This window comes from Elgaria multicarinata, chromosome 21 (genome assembly GCF_023053635.1).
Source record: "Elgaria multicarinata webbii isolate HBS135686 ecotype San Diego chromosome 21, rElgMul1.1.pri, whole genome shotgun sequence".
In the NCBI taxonomy this organism is placed as follows: domain Eukaryota; kingdom Metazoa; phylum Chordata; class Lepidosauria; order Squamata; family Anguidae; genus Elgaria; species Elgaria multicarinata.
The window spans coordinates 15836321-15854119 of NC_086191.1; the positions used below are offsets into that span (position 1 = coordinate 15836321).

The window sequence follows — 17799 nt, forward strand, 5'->3', positions numbered from 1 at the left end:
GAAATCTTGGGGTGGGACGCATGTCAGCATTGGGCCCCATGAACAACGAGAAGGGATTTGGAATAGCAAGACTCAGGCTTTTGATTGAAGCCTCCTTTCTTTTCCTTGGCTGCATTGTGCAAATTGTTATTTCATAGAATCACAGAATCGTAGACTTGGAAGGGGTCCCTAAGGCCATCAAGTCCAACCCTCTGCTCAATGCAGGAATCCACCTTAAAGCATCCTTGACAGATGGTTGTCCAGCTGCCTCTAGTGTGGGAGAGCCCATGACCTCCCTAGGTCATTGGTTCCATTGCCGTACTGCTCTAACAATCAGGAAGTTTTTCCTGATGTTTCCCTATTTGGGACTGTTCTCCCCCCCCCCCCCCATTTGATTGGTGGTTGGTTTTTGTTTGTTTCTGGGAAATGCTTTATTATTTTACCATGCTTTATTATTGGCACCCTGCCAGCTATCCAATGCAGAAGTGCCCATCTGAGAAACGAGGATTCCTCATGAGTAAAAGTATACTCATGAGTAAGGCTGTACTTGCAAATAGGTCATTCCTCGGGTGGCATGGACGGCCTGCAGCTGTGCTCTAGGTGGGGCTGAACGTTCATGTTTAAAGCCTTCAGTCCTAGGCAATGAGGGTCAAAATAGTATCGGTTATGTAAACCGCCCAGAGAGCTTCGGCTATGGGGCGGTATACAAATAAATAAATAAATAAATAAATAAATAATAATATCTGTGCACCAACCAGTGCCTAGACTCCTCCTGCTGTGTTTTCCCATGCTAACTTTGCTCTTTTCTGAACCTCAAATTGCCTCTTGACCTTCCCTTTGGAACTGACCCCAGCTAATTCCCTGTATCTCTGTCCCATGTAGCCATAGAGTGTCTGTGCTTGAGGTCATGCATCAAGGCATGGAAGAGACCCCTTAAAATTCGGGACGGGGTCTTCCCTCTTCACTGCCCCTTTGCAAGGCAGAACTCAAAGGGTTTCCTCTGGATAAGCCCTTGCTTGAAACAAGGCAGGTGGGCAAATGACACGAACGTGCAAAAAGATGTTGCCGTATAAAAGCACCAGCCTGCCTCCCCCAGACTTGGGAACTGCAGCAGTTCTAGGGAAGGAGGTGGGTGTCTAGCGTTCATCTGGAAACACAGGGACGGAGGAAACAACTTTCCGTCAGCTGCTCAGACCCCAAGAACTGCGGAGACTGAATACAATGACAAAGACGCAAGCAGATGTGGGCTTTTTCTTTACCCTTTTAGTTTTGAAAAAAGCTTTCTGTTGTACCAATGTAGTCACTCATCTCATGGAGGAAACAAGGGAATGCAGATGAAAACAGTTTTGCGTTGTCTCCACCCCCATCCAGGGTAATGGGGGGGCGGGCGGGGGGAGACGTTTCCCGACAGGGCTGAACGAACTACAAACAATTTTGCCTCCTGTGAGCTCATAACTCCCTTTTGCTTACTCATAACTCAAATGATTAATATACCAGGGCTGTCAACAGCACGATGTTCAACCCCCCTCCCCGGCTTAGGAAAATTGAAAAAATTATCAGATAGATTGTTATTCCATAGGGTAGAAGGGAAGAGAAGCAAGGCTTAGCCTCCAGAGAAAGAGTGAACCCCCCAAATTTCCTGCCTTCCCCCCAATTCCAGAGTCTCTTTCCATTGCCGAGACATTATCCACCACACCTTTGTTATCGACCATATTGCAACGTTCCCCGACCCGGTTTCCTCCTGACGTGGTGTACTACGACTTCCACCATCCCCAGCCAGCTTGGGATCATGGGAGTTGTAGTAGGATGCATCCAAAGGGCGGGGTGCAGGTTGGGGAAGGCGGACGTTTTGCAACCACAGCCCTACTGGGGAGAAAAACACCCCCCGAAGCTTTTACATAACTCCCGAAATCCGATCGATACCCCGTCGCCCCAGGCAAGCAACCCCGACGCGTCAAGGGCACCGGACGATGGTCACCTCCTTTCCGGCCGCTGAACCATCTCTGCCAGGAGTGCTCCAGAATTACTCTTATGAAACAGGCGTTATAAAACACACGCACACACACATTTCTGCTGCGTCTTCTTCACACACAAACACACCCTCCACAAACCACGTCCAATTAGATCGGGTTGCCAGAAATAGCATCCCACTTCACTGTTGGGCAAGCAAAAACGCCAAATGATCTCCGGTTGCCACGGGAGAGAAGAAAGCCAGTGCACTTATCATCCTGGAGCAACGGGTTCGACAATGAATCCAGAATCTCTGGCGATTGAGCCCCGTCCATCCACCCCGGGCCCCACGGCATCACCATTACCTGTCGCGGAGTGTGCTGGGACCGAGGTATGGGTACTGGTTGTCCTTCAGTTTGCCCTTGATCAACTGGTCCAGAGTCTCTAGCAATAACGGTTGGTGCTGTGTGTAGACGTTTTCAACCCCCTGTCCAATGAGCACAACAGAGAGCCACGTCAGTCTCCTTGCCCTCCGTGAAGCGTCCGGCGCAGAGAGGGCACGATAATAAAAGTAAGAGTACGAACTTCATTCCTCAACACTGCCCAGATTTAGGGATCTGTGGATTTTGTTAAACCCATCCCGTCTATATTTCTTTTGCTCCGTCACTCGCTCATGATGGAATCGGATCTGTGTTTTAACCAGAATTTCGTTCTATGTGAGCGAATTTGAATTAACTACTGCGAATTTGCACAAATGGGCCCATGCACTCACACACATTCGTGCTAATCTGTGCTTGCAGACTCAGGCTGGTATACATTAGTTAATGTGGATTAGTGCACATGTGAAGTAGCACAACCCCACCCACCCCCCACCCCCACGCACACACACAAAAGTGAATCTGCAAGTCTGTGGAATCCGTGTGGAATCTCAGGAAAAGAGATTCTCTGCTGTGGAATCCACCGGTCAGATTCATAGAAACTCATTTGAATCCACGACGAATTTCTTCGACACCCTTACCAACAATTGCATTCATACCATTGATAGTACTAATACTACTAGTACTATTTTTTTATTCTTATGTCATGTATTTATTACATTTCACTGGGCGGTTCACGAAAAATAAAGCCTCAAGGTATAACAATATAACCTATAAACAATAAACAATATAACCTATAAAAGCTTGAAATTGCCCGGACCTTAAGATCATCTACAGGGGTCCTTCTCCGTGAGCCCCTGCCAAAGGAAGTGAGGCAGGTGGCTACTAGGAGCAGGGCCTTCTCCGCTGTGGCACCCCGGTTGTGGAATGAACTCCCCAGAGAGGTCCGCCTGGCGCCTAAACTGTACTCCTTTCGTCGCCAACTGAACACCTTTTTATTCTCTCAGTATTTTAACACTTAATTTTAACTTAAATTTAAATTTTACTGTTTTAACTCTGTATTTTAATCTTATATCAATTTTGCTGCGTGGTTTTTATCCTGGTTGTGCTTTTTATACTGTATTTTGTAATTGTGCTTTTAACCTGTTGGTGGTTTTATTGTGGTTTTAATTTTTGTGAACCGCCCAGAGAGCTTTGGCTATTGGGCGGTATAGAAATGTAATAAATAAATACAATAAATAAATAAAAATTGCAATATAGAAGTACAAGCAGAATAAAAGCCAGCAGCAACGCAGGGATTTAAAATACAGGCTTAAACTACAGCAGAGTTAAAAGCTGAGAGTGCTAAGCTGCCGGGGGAATGAAATGGTCTTCCCCTTACTAGTGCGCCCACTGATTACCTTCAGCCCTTTGAGGAACTGCTTCGTGATGGCCACGGCATCCTTGGAGCTGAACAGGTCACTGCCTCGGACCCGTTTCCCTCCGTATTCTACAACGGCAGACACCAGCTGTTTGGAAAGAGAAAGGTGAAAAGAAGGGAGAAACAGGTTCTCAGCAAGCAAAGGATTTCTTGATACAAAGCCCAACGCATTTCGGCCTGTGTCTTCTCAAAAGGCCTTCTTCAGCGAGTTGTAAGAAGAAGTCTGCAGACTTTCCTCTAACACTGGGCTGCGTCATCTGGTACAATGCCTGTGGTTAAACTCATAAACTCATAAACTTGCAGTCCTCGCCGTACTTATTTGGGAACCAGTCCTGCTGTATTATTTATTTATTTATTTATTTATTACATTTCTATACCGCCCAATAGCCGAAGCTCATGCCTGCATGTTTGGGAGGAAGGAGGGCCAGGATCTCTTCTCGATCCTCCCAGAGTGCAGGACACGGAATAACGGGCTCAAGTGACAGGAAGCCAGATTCCACCAGCTGGACATCAGGAAAAACTTCCTGACTGTTAGAGCAGTACAACAATGGAATCAGTTACCTAGGGAGGTGGTGGGCTCTCCCACCCTAGAGGCCTTCAAGAGGCAGCTGGACAACCCTCTGTCAGGGATGCTTTAGGGTGGATTCCTGCCTTGAGCAGGGGGTGGGACTCGATGGCCTTGTAGGCCCCTTCCAACTCTGCTATTCTATGATTCTATCGAGTCCCCTCACGATGAACCCCTGCACTTCCAAAGGGACCCCCTCCATCCTCTCCCCCCCCTGCCATGTACCTTGCGATGCCTCTCGGACACCCCTCGGGTCTTCAGGTCCGCCAGGAGGCCCGGCACGCTATTGCTGCTGTGCCTCTCGTAGTGCAGGGCGTAGAGCATCACCAGCCGGACGGCGTCCAGCTCCGTCACTTTGGGGTTCTGTAAGATCCGCCGGACGTTCTGCAGACGAAGAAGAGAAGTCGCTCAGGGCTGCAGCGGTGCGCCTGTGCCCTGCGCGCTTCCTTGTTAAAAGGGGCCAATCCGTGTTGCCTGTGTCTTCAGCACAGCTGCCCGCTTGAGTCTTTCCGGAGTGAAGTCTCTGCAGCGAGTGGGAAAAAGACCCAGACGAGGAGAGCAAACGTGGAGGAGCACAGCAACCGTACCGTTCAACGTGTCAGGATTTGGGCTTGCAGAACCTTTCGAGGCCTCCCGTAAGCCAAAAGGGAAACGGGGGGCCCTGGTGCGCCAGCTGGGATTCTTTGGGCAGGAAAATGCCTCTGAGCGCTCACAGAGTGCCTTTGCCTGGCTCCCAAAGAACGCCGGATGTGCTCCATAGATTGATGGGAGCCCTGGCACCGCTCCACTTCTGGGGCAGCAGCCAAAGGCTCAGAAAAGTCACAAGGGCCCAGGGCTGGAAGAAGCGATGCGTATGCACCAATTACTGCCCCCTTCTTAACGGCACTGGGGTGGCCCCCTCCCCTCCCTTTTCACCCCCCTGCCCTCCTTAGCACCCCAACGACCTCGCACGATTCCTCTTCAAAAGGGACGCATTGTTAGCAGTAAATAACCCCAATTTATCCTCTCTGATGCAGTCTCGGATACCGGGGTCAGCTTATGAACTCTCGGAGCCACGAACGCAACAGGCATTCCGCCTTACGCTCCACAGACAGACGAGGCCCTTGTGAGAAATCCTCCCCCCGAGAATCCCTCATGCCAAAGAAGCTCTGTATCTGGCAAATCCTCTCACAGCACAGAATCGGGCAGAGAAGACCTTTTCTGGGCTAGACAAATGATAACAATGATAATGTGAGAATCGTGAGAATAACAGGATACCGGTGATCGTGTTTATTAGCGCTGAATTGCCACAGTTCTCCCTTCAACGGCAGGACTTGTTCCCAGCCCGAAGTCTAGAGGTGTTTGGGGGTGGGCTGCACTCTCCGTGTCGGGGTACCTACCTGCAGGGCGCTGGAGTGGTCGTTCTGGCAAGCCAGTTCTTGCTCCACCTCCGAGACCTCCAACAAGTTCCTCTCGCTCACCAGCCGCGAAAGCTCCCCCACCACCGTCACGTGCTTGGAGACCGTGCCGGACATCTTCTTGAACTGCGGGTAGTTCTCCACAAAGGCCTGGGAAATGGAAGAGCGGCGCGGCTGGCAGATTTGGACTTCACAGGGAGGAGGAGGAGGAAAGGATAAAGGCGATGCAGAGCTACGCTGGACCAACAGACTTGTGATTTCAGCCTCAGGGTTGTTGGCAGCCTTCTTCTGCCACCGGAGGTGTAACGTGGCAGCCGCGTTTCTCTCCCCCAAAATAACAAGATAACTGAAGGCAATGGTTGGATATACTAATCACAAAGCTAGGGTCTCCACCCACCAACCACAATTAAGAACAATAATTAATCAGAATACTATTTTAATCCTTTATATAGTTACAATTCTACATCAGCATTCCAATAACTGCAGCATTGCATATATGCATAGACTCAGTCTTTGCACCAATTTTACAATATAGACTAATCACCATTCAAACACACCAATTTGATGTCCTATCTACATAGACATAACCTTTGGCACCAATTTTACAGTATAGACTATAATCACAACGCATTTCACCATTCCAATAATTACAATTTTACATACATGTAAACCTAAGACTTTTAATTAGAATTTTAACGATTTCCATATCTGTATACGCCAATTTTTTAGTGTAGAAGCTTCATTGCACCAACAGGAGTCCGGTACATTAACCTGTTTCGCGAGATATTGCTTCTTCGGAAACACGCTTCTCTCAGGCTGTAAGTCAAGGCCTTTCATAATAGTCTCCCATAATACATAATTTCTCATACGTTTTAGGCCAGGCACTACTGAATCTAGCTCTAGTGCTTGGCCTAAAACATATGAGAAATTATGTATTATGGGAGACTATTATGAAAGGCCTTGACTTACAGCCTGAGAGAAGCGTGTTTCTGAAGAAGCAATATCTCGCGAAACAGGTTAATTTCTGGTGTCTTCTGGCATAGTGGCCGCCCAGGAGCTGCCAAGACCCAAGCGGTTGCCTCGCCCACCTGCACAGCCCAGCCGGCGGTGGGGTCAGATTCACCCAGCTCCTCCCTCCCTCCACCTCACGGACCTTATTTCCACGCTACCTTCATGTCCGCGATCGACTCCAGCTTCTGCTGCTCCTTGGGTTTCTTCCGCTGGAAGTCTTCCATGAGGTTCTTGATGTTGCTGCCGATCTCCGCAAAGTTCAGGTACATGTTCTGGGGAAGAGTCAGCGGGGCGGTTTGAAGAGAAGGGTGGTGGTTTAATAACCTCGGGGTGTGGGGGTGGGGGGAGAGACCTTGTGAGGTGTCCCTGCATTTGCAGCCATGGCAGCGTGAACAAGATGCACCTGAGCCATTGCAAAAGGCCACTGAACTCTCTTTCTCTCTCTCTCACTCCACAGATTACAGAAGCAGTTAGAAAAGAGCGCCCATCCTCCAATAAGCCAGTGTGGCCTAGTGGTTAGAGTGCTGGGACTGGAGAAATCCATGCTTTGCAGGGTCTTTGTGCAAGACACCCTCCGTGGGCCTCCTCCTTCAATGAGTCTACCTTGTCAACCCCAGAAAGCCAGGGTGCGAGAGGGCTGTGGCATCTGCTGCCGCTCGCCCTTCTCACAACCACCGTTGTCTGGGCCAGAGCAGACAAACAAGCAAGTTGCCATGGGGTAGAGGAGCAGCCCCAGGGGGGCTTATCAGAACAAACGACCCTCAGTAGGTGCTCAACCATTGCCCCAACCCTGCCTGGTCCAACTGGAACCATTTCCTTTCTGCCGTCATAGAATCCTAGAATAGTAGAGTTGGAAGGGGCCTACAAGGCCATTGAGTCCAACCCCCTGCTCAATGCAGGAATCCACCCTAAAGCATCCCTGACAGATGGCTGTCCAGCTGCCTCTTCAATGCCTCTAGTGTGGGAGAGCCCACAACCTGCCTAGGTCACTGATTCCATTGTCATACTGCTCCAACAGTCAGGAAGTTTTTCCTGATGTCCAGCTGGAATCAAGTTTCCTGTCACTTGAGCCCGTTATTCCGTGTCCTGCACTCTGGGAGGATCGAGAAGAGATCCTGGCCCTCCTCTGTGTGACAACCTTTTAAGTCTTTGAAGAGTGCTCTCATGTCTCCCCTCACTCTTCTCTTCTCCAGGCTAAACAGGCCCAGTTCTTTCAGTCTCTCCTCATAGGGCTTTGTTTCCAAACCCTTGATCATCCTGGTCGCCCTCCTCTGAACATGCTCCAGCTTGTCTGCGTCCTTTTTGAATTGTGGAGCCCAGAACTGGACACAATACTCTAGATGAGACCTAACCAGGGCCAAATAGAGAGGAACCAGCACCTCACGTGATTTGGAAGCTATACTTCTATGAATTTAGCCCAAAATAGCATTGGCCTTTCTTGCAGCCACATCGCACTGTTGGCTCCTATTCAGCTTGTGATCTACAACAACTCCAAGATCCTTCTCGTTTGTAGTATTGCTGAGCCACAAACCAGGATGATAGGAGGCTTCATTCTACATCCGTAGCATTGATTTGAGTTAAAATAAAATGGCTACGGAATTGGGGAGGGGAGAGAAAGTGCGCTCCGTAGTGGAGTGAGAACCCGGAGGCTGCCGCCGCTGCGCCACAGCCTACATACTTACGTTGGCGTAGAACTCGTCATTCTCGGCAGACAGAACCACCTCCCGGAGGTCCTTACTGATGCCCGGAACTCGCGAGAGGTCAATGCGGTTGTTGTGAATCCCAAGCAGCTCATGGACCATGGCCTGGTACGTCCACTACGCACAAGGGGAGAAGGTCAAAGTCATGGAGGAGGAGGAGGAGGAGGGGAAGGCCCTTGCGGGCTCCGGGTCAAGAAGGTGGCCTTTTTATTGACTGATGGATGGCCTTTGGATGCCTCCCCAGAGCAGAAAGCCCCCTGGGCAGCTTGCAACACACAAAAACCAACGTGAGGACAAAACAAAGCACGGAAGGACCGGATCGGAAGCCCTCCGTCCGGCACCTCCAGAGTCTTTGCAGCAACAGCAACAAGGAGAAGCCCACCTGGTTCAGGAGCGGAGTGATGGCGTCATCCGAGCGGTCGAGCAGCAGCAGCAACGGGGGCACCTCAGTACGCCGGAAGTCAAACAGTTCATACTCCTTGGTGATCACTTGCTGTTTGTGGGGGGAAGAAGGACCGTTTGGTAACTGAACACGGGAGGGAATATTCGGAGTATTATTTGATTCTCTGGCCCAGCTTTTCCCCACCTGCTGTTCTCCAGGTGTGTTGGACTACAGTTCCCAGCACCCCCAGCTAGCCACACTTAATGCCACGCCAACGCTCCAGAAGGAGAGAGGCTTGCCCGCGATGGCCCGGCGTGGCTGGGAACAGAGGGCTCCCCTGACTTCCTTCCCCCAATTTTCACCTTGACGCATTCCGCCAGCCTCTTCGCCAAGTCGGAGGAGAGCTGGTAACGGATCATGGGGCACTTCTTCAGGGACAGGAGCAAGGCGGTGAGGCCTTGGGTGGTCCGGGACAGCTGGGCTGGATCCCAGCTGCGGCCCTAAAGAAATGGAAATAATGGAAGGATTGGGAGAGATTTCCTCAAGGATCCAGCTAATCACGACCCAGGAGAAACCGGGAAGGCACCAGGGCTCGTTTGCAGGCAGAATGCCCCGATACTTCCAGCTACAGGAGGTCCAGAGGTTCTGGAAAGACGCTGCCCCATTAAGACTGAAAAAGGCTAGTTCAGTATTTAAGACACCTCCTTCTCTCCTAACGGAGAAAGCCTAAGCTGGATGGGGCTACACTCCCCCTGAAAGACTGCGTTCACAGCTTGGGGGTGCTCCTGGATCCGTTGCTCCAAATGACAGCCCGGGTAGATGCGACAGCCAGGAGTGCCTACTATCAGCTTCGGCTGATACGCCAGCTGTGGCCCTTCATAGAGTTAGAAGAGCTAAAGACGGTCGTGCACGCGCTGGTAACTTCGAGGCTCCACTTCTGCAATGCGCTCTACATAGAGCTACCTTTGTGCCTAGTCAGGAAACTTCAACTAGTTCAAAATGTGGCAGCCAGGCTGGTCACCGGTACACCTAAGGGTGACCACATCACACCAGTCTTAAAATCTCTTCACTGGCTGCCAATTAGTTTCTGGGCGAAGTATGAAGTGTTGGTTATCACCTTTAAAGCTCTACATGGTTTGGGTCCAGGCTACCTGCAGGATCGCCTTCTCCCGTACAATCCGCCCCGCACACTCAGGTCCTCTGGGAAGAATCTACTTCAGTCAGCAAAGATTAGGCTGACAACCGTTACCCAGAGGACCTTCTCTTCTGCTGCTCCCAGGGTGTGGAACGGCCTGCTGGAGGAGACTCGTCAGCTTGACAGTCTTTTAGCATTCAAGAAAGCTATAAAGACAGATCTCTTCCGACAGGCCTCTCCAGTGGAATTTTAGGATGTTTTTAGGATGTTTTTAACAACATATACTATGTTTAATTCAGTTTTATTTATTTTATCTCTTATTGTTGTTCCCTGCCTTGATCAGAATGGAGAGGCAGGTAAGAAATAAATTTGTTATTATTAAGCGATCGCCCTCCTGACATTGCTACTGGTCAATGTGTTTCCACCCAGCAAGCCTGAGGGAAGCTCCGTGCCTCCCTTAAAGACAGAAGAGCTGATGGCAGTGTCAGTCACACACACACCCTCTGGCTACCCCATTCAGCATACCTGGCAACAGACCGGGATGTTGAACGAAAACACGTGTGGATTTGCAGCAATGTAATCTCCATAGAATTCCTGCAAAACAAATGCAAAACAGGAGCCGACGTCACACTGAGGCTGTTCCAGCCATTTAACGGTGGCGATTAGACCTGGGAGCCCACGAGGGTTCCAGCCTTTGATGCCACTCTTCTGGGGGCCACGAGGCAAAGCAAGGAGGCCAATTCTGGGCACCATTTGGCAACGGCAAAGTGGCCTCTGTTTAATTTCTTGTTTCATCTCTGCGACTGGGAGTGGGGGAAGATGGGGGAAGAAATGCAAGTGGCTGACAGATCAAGATGCAAGCGGCTGACAGAGACAGCGCTTGGGCTCCCAAGATGGCGGGAGCAGCTGCCGGCAGAAATCAAGATGGCGGAATGCTGGCCCCCACCCCCACCCCCACCCCCACCCCTCGGTGTTCTGTTGAGGTTTTCCCACCAGAAGCAAAGATCTAAGAAATACGAGCAAAGAGGCTGCCTGGGAACTCTCTACAAATAACAAAGTTTGTCACAGATAGGGAGTCGAAATTGACTCGCTTGCCAAGTAAAATGGCGAGGGCGTCACACCTACCCACATGATTGAGATGCACTGGATTTTGCTGGGTGTGGAGGGTATTTTTCTTCTTCTTCTTCTTCTTCTTCTTATTATTATTATTATTATTATTATTATTATTATTTATATAGCACCATCTATGTACATGGTGCTGTACAGCGTAAAACAGTAAATAGCAAGACTCTGCCGCATAGGCTTACATTCTATTAAAATCATAGTAGAGCAATAAGGAGGGGAAGAGAATGCAAACAGGCATTGGGTAGGGTAAACAGGCGCAGGGTAGGGTAAAACTAACAGTATAACAGAATAAAGTCCAAACAGCATCAAGTTGTGAAAGCTTTAGGAAAAAGAAAAGTTTTTAGCTGAGCTTTAAAAGCTGCGATTGAGCTTGTGGATCTCAGATGTAAAGCTAAACTCCAGGGACATCAATTCAAGCTGGGTGGGAGATTCAGGGCAGACTTCTTCACACAGCTGAACTGTGGAACTCACTGTCGCAAGATGGAACGGGCCCCAACTGGAACCGTGTTAGAAGGGGACGAGACAAATTCAGGGAGGATCAGGCTTGACGTGCTGTTTTGGAAATGCGCCATCAGTTTCTAAAGCGGATCGCCAGGGCAGGCGGGCAGCTCCTGCTCAAATATCGTGTGCAGAGTGGTTCTTTGGGGCAAACATACCTGGACTTCGGCGACAACTTCCTGCTCGTCTGCCTCAGCCAGCGACTTGACGTCACTCTTGCTGATCACGTTGCTGAAATCTAAAACAAGGCAGCGTAAATGCAGGTAGCCAGGCAATGCAACAAGGGGACAACGCTCCTTTGCGACTCACAAAAGAGATACAGTGTGAAAAAAACCACCAAGAACTGTTAAGAAGGAGAGCCTGGTTAGAAGGATGCCATTGATCCCAGGATGGGGAGGAGCAAAAATGGACTAATTAAAGGCTATGTAATATCCTGGGGCAAACTAAATAGCGTCATGTTCTGAAATAAAGTTGGCTTGGCAAATGAGAGGGAGAGCAGGGCCAATCCTCCCGCCCTGCTAAGAGAATTAATTCCCCAACCTCTTCCCTCCTCCTCCCCTTTTCCTTGCGTGTCGTGACTTTTTAGATGGTAAGCCTATGGGCATGGACTGTCTTGTGTAATTGGTTACATGGGAGACTCTGAGAGCCTTTTTGGATTGAGGAGTGGGCAGACTACAGCATCCTGATAATGTTAGTAATCATTGACTTTTCTTTCTTTTCTTAAAAAGTCAAGTTTGTAGCACTTACGATATCTAGGTTGGAAAGTATGCCGGCAACACACTAGTGAAACCTCAGAGTTCGGAGTGGCACTGTTGAACCCGGGGCCAGGAATGAGGGCTCAGAACATAGGAAACAACCATAGATTTGGGGTAAAAACCTGCTTTACACATCTGTAAAGATTCACTCCCTGGCAGGAACTGCCAATAAAAAATGAGATCTCAGGTCGCAGGTGATGGGAAGAGCTTTCTGTGCCGGAGATCCTGAACGGCTGTCAGTATCCCAAGTAGATAATATTGGTTTATTTATTTATGCCATTATGTCCCACGTTTCTTCCCTGGTGGAACTCAAGACGACTACACGTGGTCTCTCCTCCAAGCACTGTCCAGACCCAGACCTACTTAGCTTCAGCAAGGTTTTAGCTTCACATGCCTTCAGTCTATGCCCTGGAATCAATGCATTGATAGCCTCTCTCTGCATAAGGGGACCTCCGTTTGATCACCCCTTCCACACAACTGGTAAAAATATCCTGTGGTCTTCTTAGCCCAGGGAAGGCACAGCTCCAATTAAGGTCCAGGGTTCTCAGTGTGCTAACAAGGATCTATCTCCTTCTAAAGATGCATTCCCACGAATTCCAGATGTGCAGCTGTGTCAGTCGGCTGCGTGTTTCAAAACAAGCGGCTTATTCCTCTGTCGGCACACTTGCACAGGCCGGGCATGACACCTAGAGGGCAGGCAGCGTTAACCCACCCATTCCCACGGAACTGATGGTCCGTTGTTGATATTGATCCCAATAATAATAATAATAATGAATGGATATTTATTCATTGAAATATGTCTATCCTGCGTTCCCCTCACTAGAGAGGTCCAAACCACTCGGAAGCACAATTGAAAACAAAAAAACAAGGTATCAAGACTACAAGGAGGGACAAAAATTGATTGTAAAAGCAACAGGCAGCAGGAAAAATCCAGAAAAACAGCACCAAATTCAGCTGCAAATAGAGCTTCGGCTATTGGGCGGTATAGAAATGTAATAAATAAATAAATAAGCAAGCTGCAATCAGGTTAGTGAACTCCGAAATGCCCTCCTGAAGTGACAGAAGTCCAAAGAGGACATTCCACCACTACTACCATCACAACTAATTTATTATCATCATCATCATCATCATCATTATCATCATCATCTATTTCTTGCTCATGGCAGTTTTTCTAGATGGACGTGACAGGCATTGCCAAGTCATGCCGTCTTTTACAGATTCAGGAATTTCCTGACAATTAAGCATATTTTAATAATGACTGCTTTCTGGATGGTGGCGTGGATGTATTCTGGTTATTATTATTATAGTATTAGTATTATTATTAATAAATTATTATTAATAACAAGACTAATAATAAAAATAATAGCAACAGTGTTCTAATATTGTTATGCAATCAATATAAATCAAGACACTTTACAGCGACGCAAACCATCTGTCATGCCGCTACTTGAGATGTCTTCCTCTGAGGAAGAGCTGGGTCCCCCCAAAGCCCAGGGGACCCCAGACCAGGGACCCCCATCGGACGCACAGGAGCCTGAGCCCTCCTGGGAGGTGGTTGCAGGCCCACCCCTGTCAGGGGAAAAGGGCTTTGCCTCTGGGACAGAGGCTGAGCACACCACTGATTCCCAGGAGAGTCACGGCGTCAAGCGACAGGAAGGCTTGCCTCCAGAAAGGGCCTCCTCGGGAGAAAGTGTCTCCTCAGGAGTCGGGCTCTGGAAGGTAGGGTGACCAACTGTCAGGATTTCCCCCGATTTGTCCTGGTTTTTGTTCTTTCCATGGTGTCAGGGGGGATTTTCTATAATTTTCAATAATGTCCTGGAATGACACACCTTCCCCTTTAAGGCTGCCATTAGCATGGCAGGAGGGAATGACATGCATTCTTGAGGCACATCAGTCCCCCACCCCGAGCTCCAATTGAGGTCTTAAAGGGGAAAGTGGGCCATTCGTGGACATTATAGAAAAGGCCCCAATTGGAGTGGATGGTGGTGGTGCAGAATGAAATCCTTTCCCCTCCTCCACTCCAATCGGGTTCTTTAAGGAGGCGGGGGAATAACGTACTTTCTGCAGGACTCAGAAAGCTGCTTCCCCACACACACACTAGGTGTCCTCTTTTTTGGTTTCGCAAATATGGTCACCCTACTTGAAGGAGAACTCTGATTTGTGCAGCTGAACTCAGGGTGGGGTCCAGCAGGTTTTGGGCTTAAAAGCCTGCACTAGGAACCAGCCAGTGGTGCCTAAGGGCCCTGCAACGTACTTGACTGATTGACCATGTCTAAACTCTTGTTTGTCATCCTGACCACTCCTGCAGCCTGGTCCTCTTGTCCTCTTGTCCGCCTGTGCTCTGATTTCTGCCTGCATTTGAACCACCTCCCTTGTAAGCGGAGCCCCTTTGGGTAAGCCCTGTAGGCTTGGCGGTTTGCTGACTCCGCTGGATTTACAGCTCGCTACAGCCAAAGCAGAACACAAACAGACAAAGCGAAACAGACATCTGCTTTATGTCGGTCAGTGTACAGTTCTTTTGCTCCAGAGGTGAAGTTTACTTACTGTGATATTTTTCTTTGTTTTGATGTAAGTTGGACTGAGGATGACACAGAGCGACTTTCCCCAAGCTGGTGCCCTCCAGACAAATTGTACTACAATTCCCATCGTGCACAGCCAGCATGCCTGGAGGCCACGCCTGCTGGGCACCAGGCTGGGAAAGTCTGGAGCAGAATCACTATCTCTGTACTTAATCAGCAGGAACAAAGCATTTCCACCAATGCTCAGGCACGAGGCAAGATCTCCGCCTCGCTGACCCACCCGTGGACGAGACACAGGGACCCACTGCTGTGGAAAGACCCCACATACTTACAAATAAAATAGGTGCTGTATTTAGGCCTCCGCAGCTCTTGGGTGAGGTATTCTACGTTTTCCTAGACAAGTAACACATTAAAAAAAAGCATGCTAAGATCAGAAATCAAGTCCCAAACCAGATAGCAAAAGCAAAGATTTATTTTATCTAGTACTTTTGAGAACACTTGTGAGTGGGGTGGGGAGGAGAATATTACTAGAGCAAGTCAGCAGCCTAGGAATCGTAGAATTGGAGGCATTCTACAGAGGGGGTCAATTTATTCAGAACTATGAGGGCTAGAAACTGTGTTTTTAAGGAAAGGGCCTTCACTGAGTGGGAGAGCCCTTGCAGAAGGTCCCAGGTTGGGCTGTGAACACTTAAAAAACAAAACTTCATGACAAAAGTCAATAAAAGACAGTATCAAAAAGACACCAAGAGGGGAAATAAATACCCTCCAATGAGGTGTGTCCTGGTGCCATTAAACACTTGAGAGCACAGGAATGAAGGTGTAAAGTGTACACGTTTTGGAACAGGGTCCCGCTTTGGGTGCTACCACTGAGAAGGCCATCCTTCTGCTAGCCCCTTGCTTATCAAAGCCTTTGAGGGCTAAATTTGCCTAAAGCCAGTTTTAATTGTTTTCATTGCTTTTAAAACTTTCTTCTGATTTTAGCTTGTTTAATAGCGTGATATGATTTTTTTAGCTGTGTACGTTATTTATTGCCTTGTACTGTTGAATTGATTTTATCTGTATGCCTGAGATCTCAATGGCGTAGGGGAGATACAAATGTTTTAATAAATAAATAATAAAACTCGGGCGAGAGACGCATTTGCAGGTGAGGACCGGATCAGAGCGGGGGGAGAGAGAGAGAGAAAGTGAGAGGAGGAGGAGGAGGAGGCTGTCTCCTTTGGGGGAGAAGAAGAATGTATCTAGGGGACACCAGGATGGGGAAGGGTGGTCTAGATTTCCATGTGACCGCTTACCTTGGTGGGCCGCAGGAAACATATAGCTTTCAGGTGTTTCATGGTCTCCCGGTTGGTGGAGTCAATGCGCTCAAAGAGATAGACCTCCTTCTGTAGGATCTCTGACTGTGTATACACCATGCTCACGATACCGGTCTGCAAACAGGATAGCCGAGTAAGAAAAGTAAACGTCAACCAGGTTGATCAGGGGTCTGGAAACAAAGCCCTATGAAGAGAGACTGAAAGAACTGGGCATGTTTAGCCTGGAGAAGAGAAGATGGAGGGGAGACATGAGAGCACTCTTCAAATCCTTAAAAGGTTGTCACACAGAGGAGGGCCAGGATCTCTTCTCAATCCTCCCAGAGTGCAGGACACGGAATAAGGGGCTCAAGTGAAAGGAAGCCAGATTCCTGCTGGACATCAGGAAAAACTTCCTGACTGTTAGAGCAGTACGACAGTGGAACCAGTGACCTAGGGAAGTTTTGGGCTCTCCCACACTAGAGGCCTTCAAGAGGCAGCTGGACAACCCTCTGTCTGGGATTCTTTAGGGTGGATTCCTGCATTGAGCAGGGGGTTGGACTCGATGGCCTTATAGGCCCCTTCCAACTCTACTATTCTATGATTCTCTCCACATTTGCAGTATGCACCCCTTAGTTAAATGAGCTCCCATCCAGACATGCTTATTATACCAGTTCAAAATCAAAGGGTTTTTATAGATTTCCACTGTTAAGCTATTCAGTAAACCAGTATGTAATTCCAAACCTACTTCGTTAACAACCTTCATTAACAAATCAACTTCATTAACAATTCCTTCCCATCACAAAGGAGTGCAGATCTTTTGGGGGAAATTTCTAGAGGGGGAACTGAGTTAAAGCAAGGGCAAATCACCCTTTGCTCTCTGGATGTTTTGAACCACAATTCCCATAAGTCCTGACCATTAACCACGCTGGCTGGTGTTGATGGGAGTTGTACTGCGAAACATCTGGAGCTGGCTTGCCCCTGAGTTAAAGGGGCGTCATAACCAGTTCTGCCTTTCACCATCTCAAGCGCTTCTGGCCAAAACAACTGGATCATTGGACAAGAGCAGAAATGGTGTTAAGAAATGTGACCCTCACATTGACACACACCCCTTTTTAATTTACTCACCGTTTCTTTATCCATCAGGAGGACTTTCATGCCGGCCCCGCTGTCCTCAATCATCTTAGAGATGTACTGCTTGACTGCAAATACCACGTTCATTTTTTCTTGCTGGCTTGGTGCACCTGCCTCTGGGAGCCTTAAGCCTTGCAGCAAAAATGCAACTGACCAGATGTTGCAAAAAAAAAGATGCAACTGACCAGATGTTGCAAAAAAAAAGATGCAACTGACCAATCTTTCCTGGTCCAGGAAGCTTGCAAATTTCACTTCCTCCGACCTTCCCTCCTGCAGCACTGGGAACTGTAGTTCTTTTGAAGTATGAGCTTAAACTACACTTCCCAGAATCCTTTGCTTCAGGGTTTCCTTTGCAACAGCTGCTGCAGAGAGGAAAGCATGTAGCAGAGAAAGATAGGGGCACACCTGCATTCAACTCAACTTTTGGGTTGGAAAGGGACAGTTTCACTGGAAGGGCTTTTGCTTCAGCCCCAAGGGTGTTGTTGTCAATATTAATAGTAGTCGTAGTAATAGTTTTATATCAGATTTGTTTGTTTCAAGCTACCCTGGGATGAAGGATGGTT

The 17799-nt window shown here is 48.5% G+C and overlaps 2 protein-coding genes across 2 annotated transcripts in view; one reads left to right on the forward strand and one right to left on the reverse strand.

Annotated features, from left to right (window-relative positions):
* The window catches only part of VPS45 (vacuolar protein sorting 45 homolog), a 29980-nt gene extending 12524 nt beyond the window's left edge, over positions 1-17456 (reverse strand). Inside the window, exons 1-13 of the mRNA XM_063146313.1 lie at positions 17231-17456; positions 16106-16240; positions 15146-15206; positions 11698-11777; positions 10442-10510; positions 9144-9281; positions 8782-8892; positions 8382-8516; positions 6858-6971; positions 5671-5838; positions 4517-4675; positions 3707-3814; positions 2295-2416 (exon numbers count right to left, since the gene is read on the reverse strand). Coding sequence (XP_063002383.1) covers positions 2295-2416; positions 3707-3814; positions 4517-4675; positions 5671-5838; positions 6858-6971; positions 8382-8516; positions 8782-8892; positions 9144-9281; positions 10442-10510; positions 11698-11777; positions 15146-15206; positions 16106-16240; positions 17231-17323 — 1493 coding nt within the window. The 5' untranslated portion in view covers positions 17324-17456. The remainder of the gene's footprint in view (positions 1-2294; positions 2417-3706; positions 3815-4516; positions 4676-5670; positions 5839-6857; positions 6972-8381; positions 8517-8781; positions 8893-9143; positions 9282-10441; positions 10511-11697; positions 11778-15145; positions 15207-16105; positions 16241-17230) is intronic.
* Positions 1-17799, forward strand: part of LOC134412293 (serine/threonine-protein phosphatase 2A 56 kDa regulatory subunit beta isoform) — a 328596-nt gene that overhangs the window by 182088 nt on the left and 128709 nt on the right. The window lies entirely within an intron of this gene.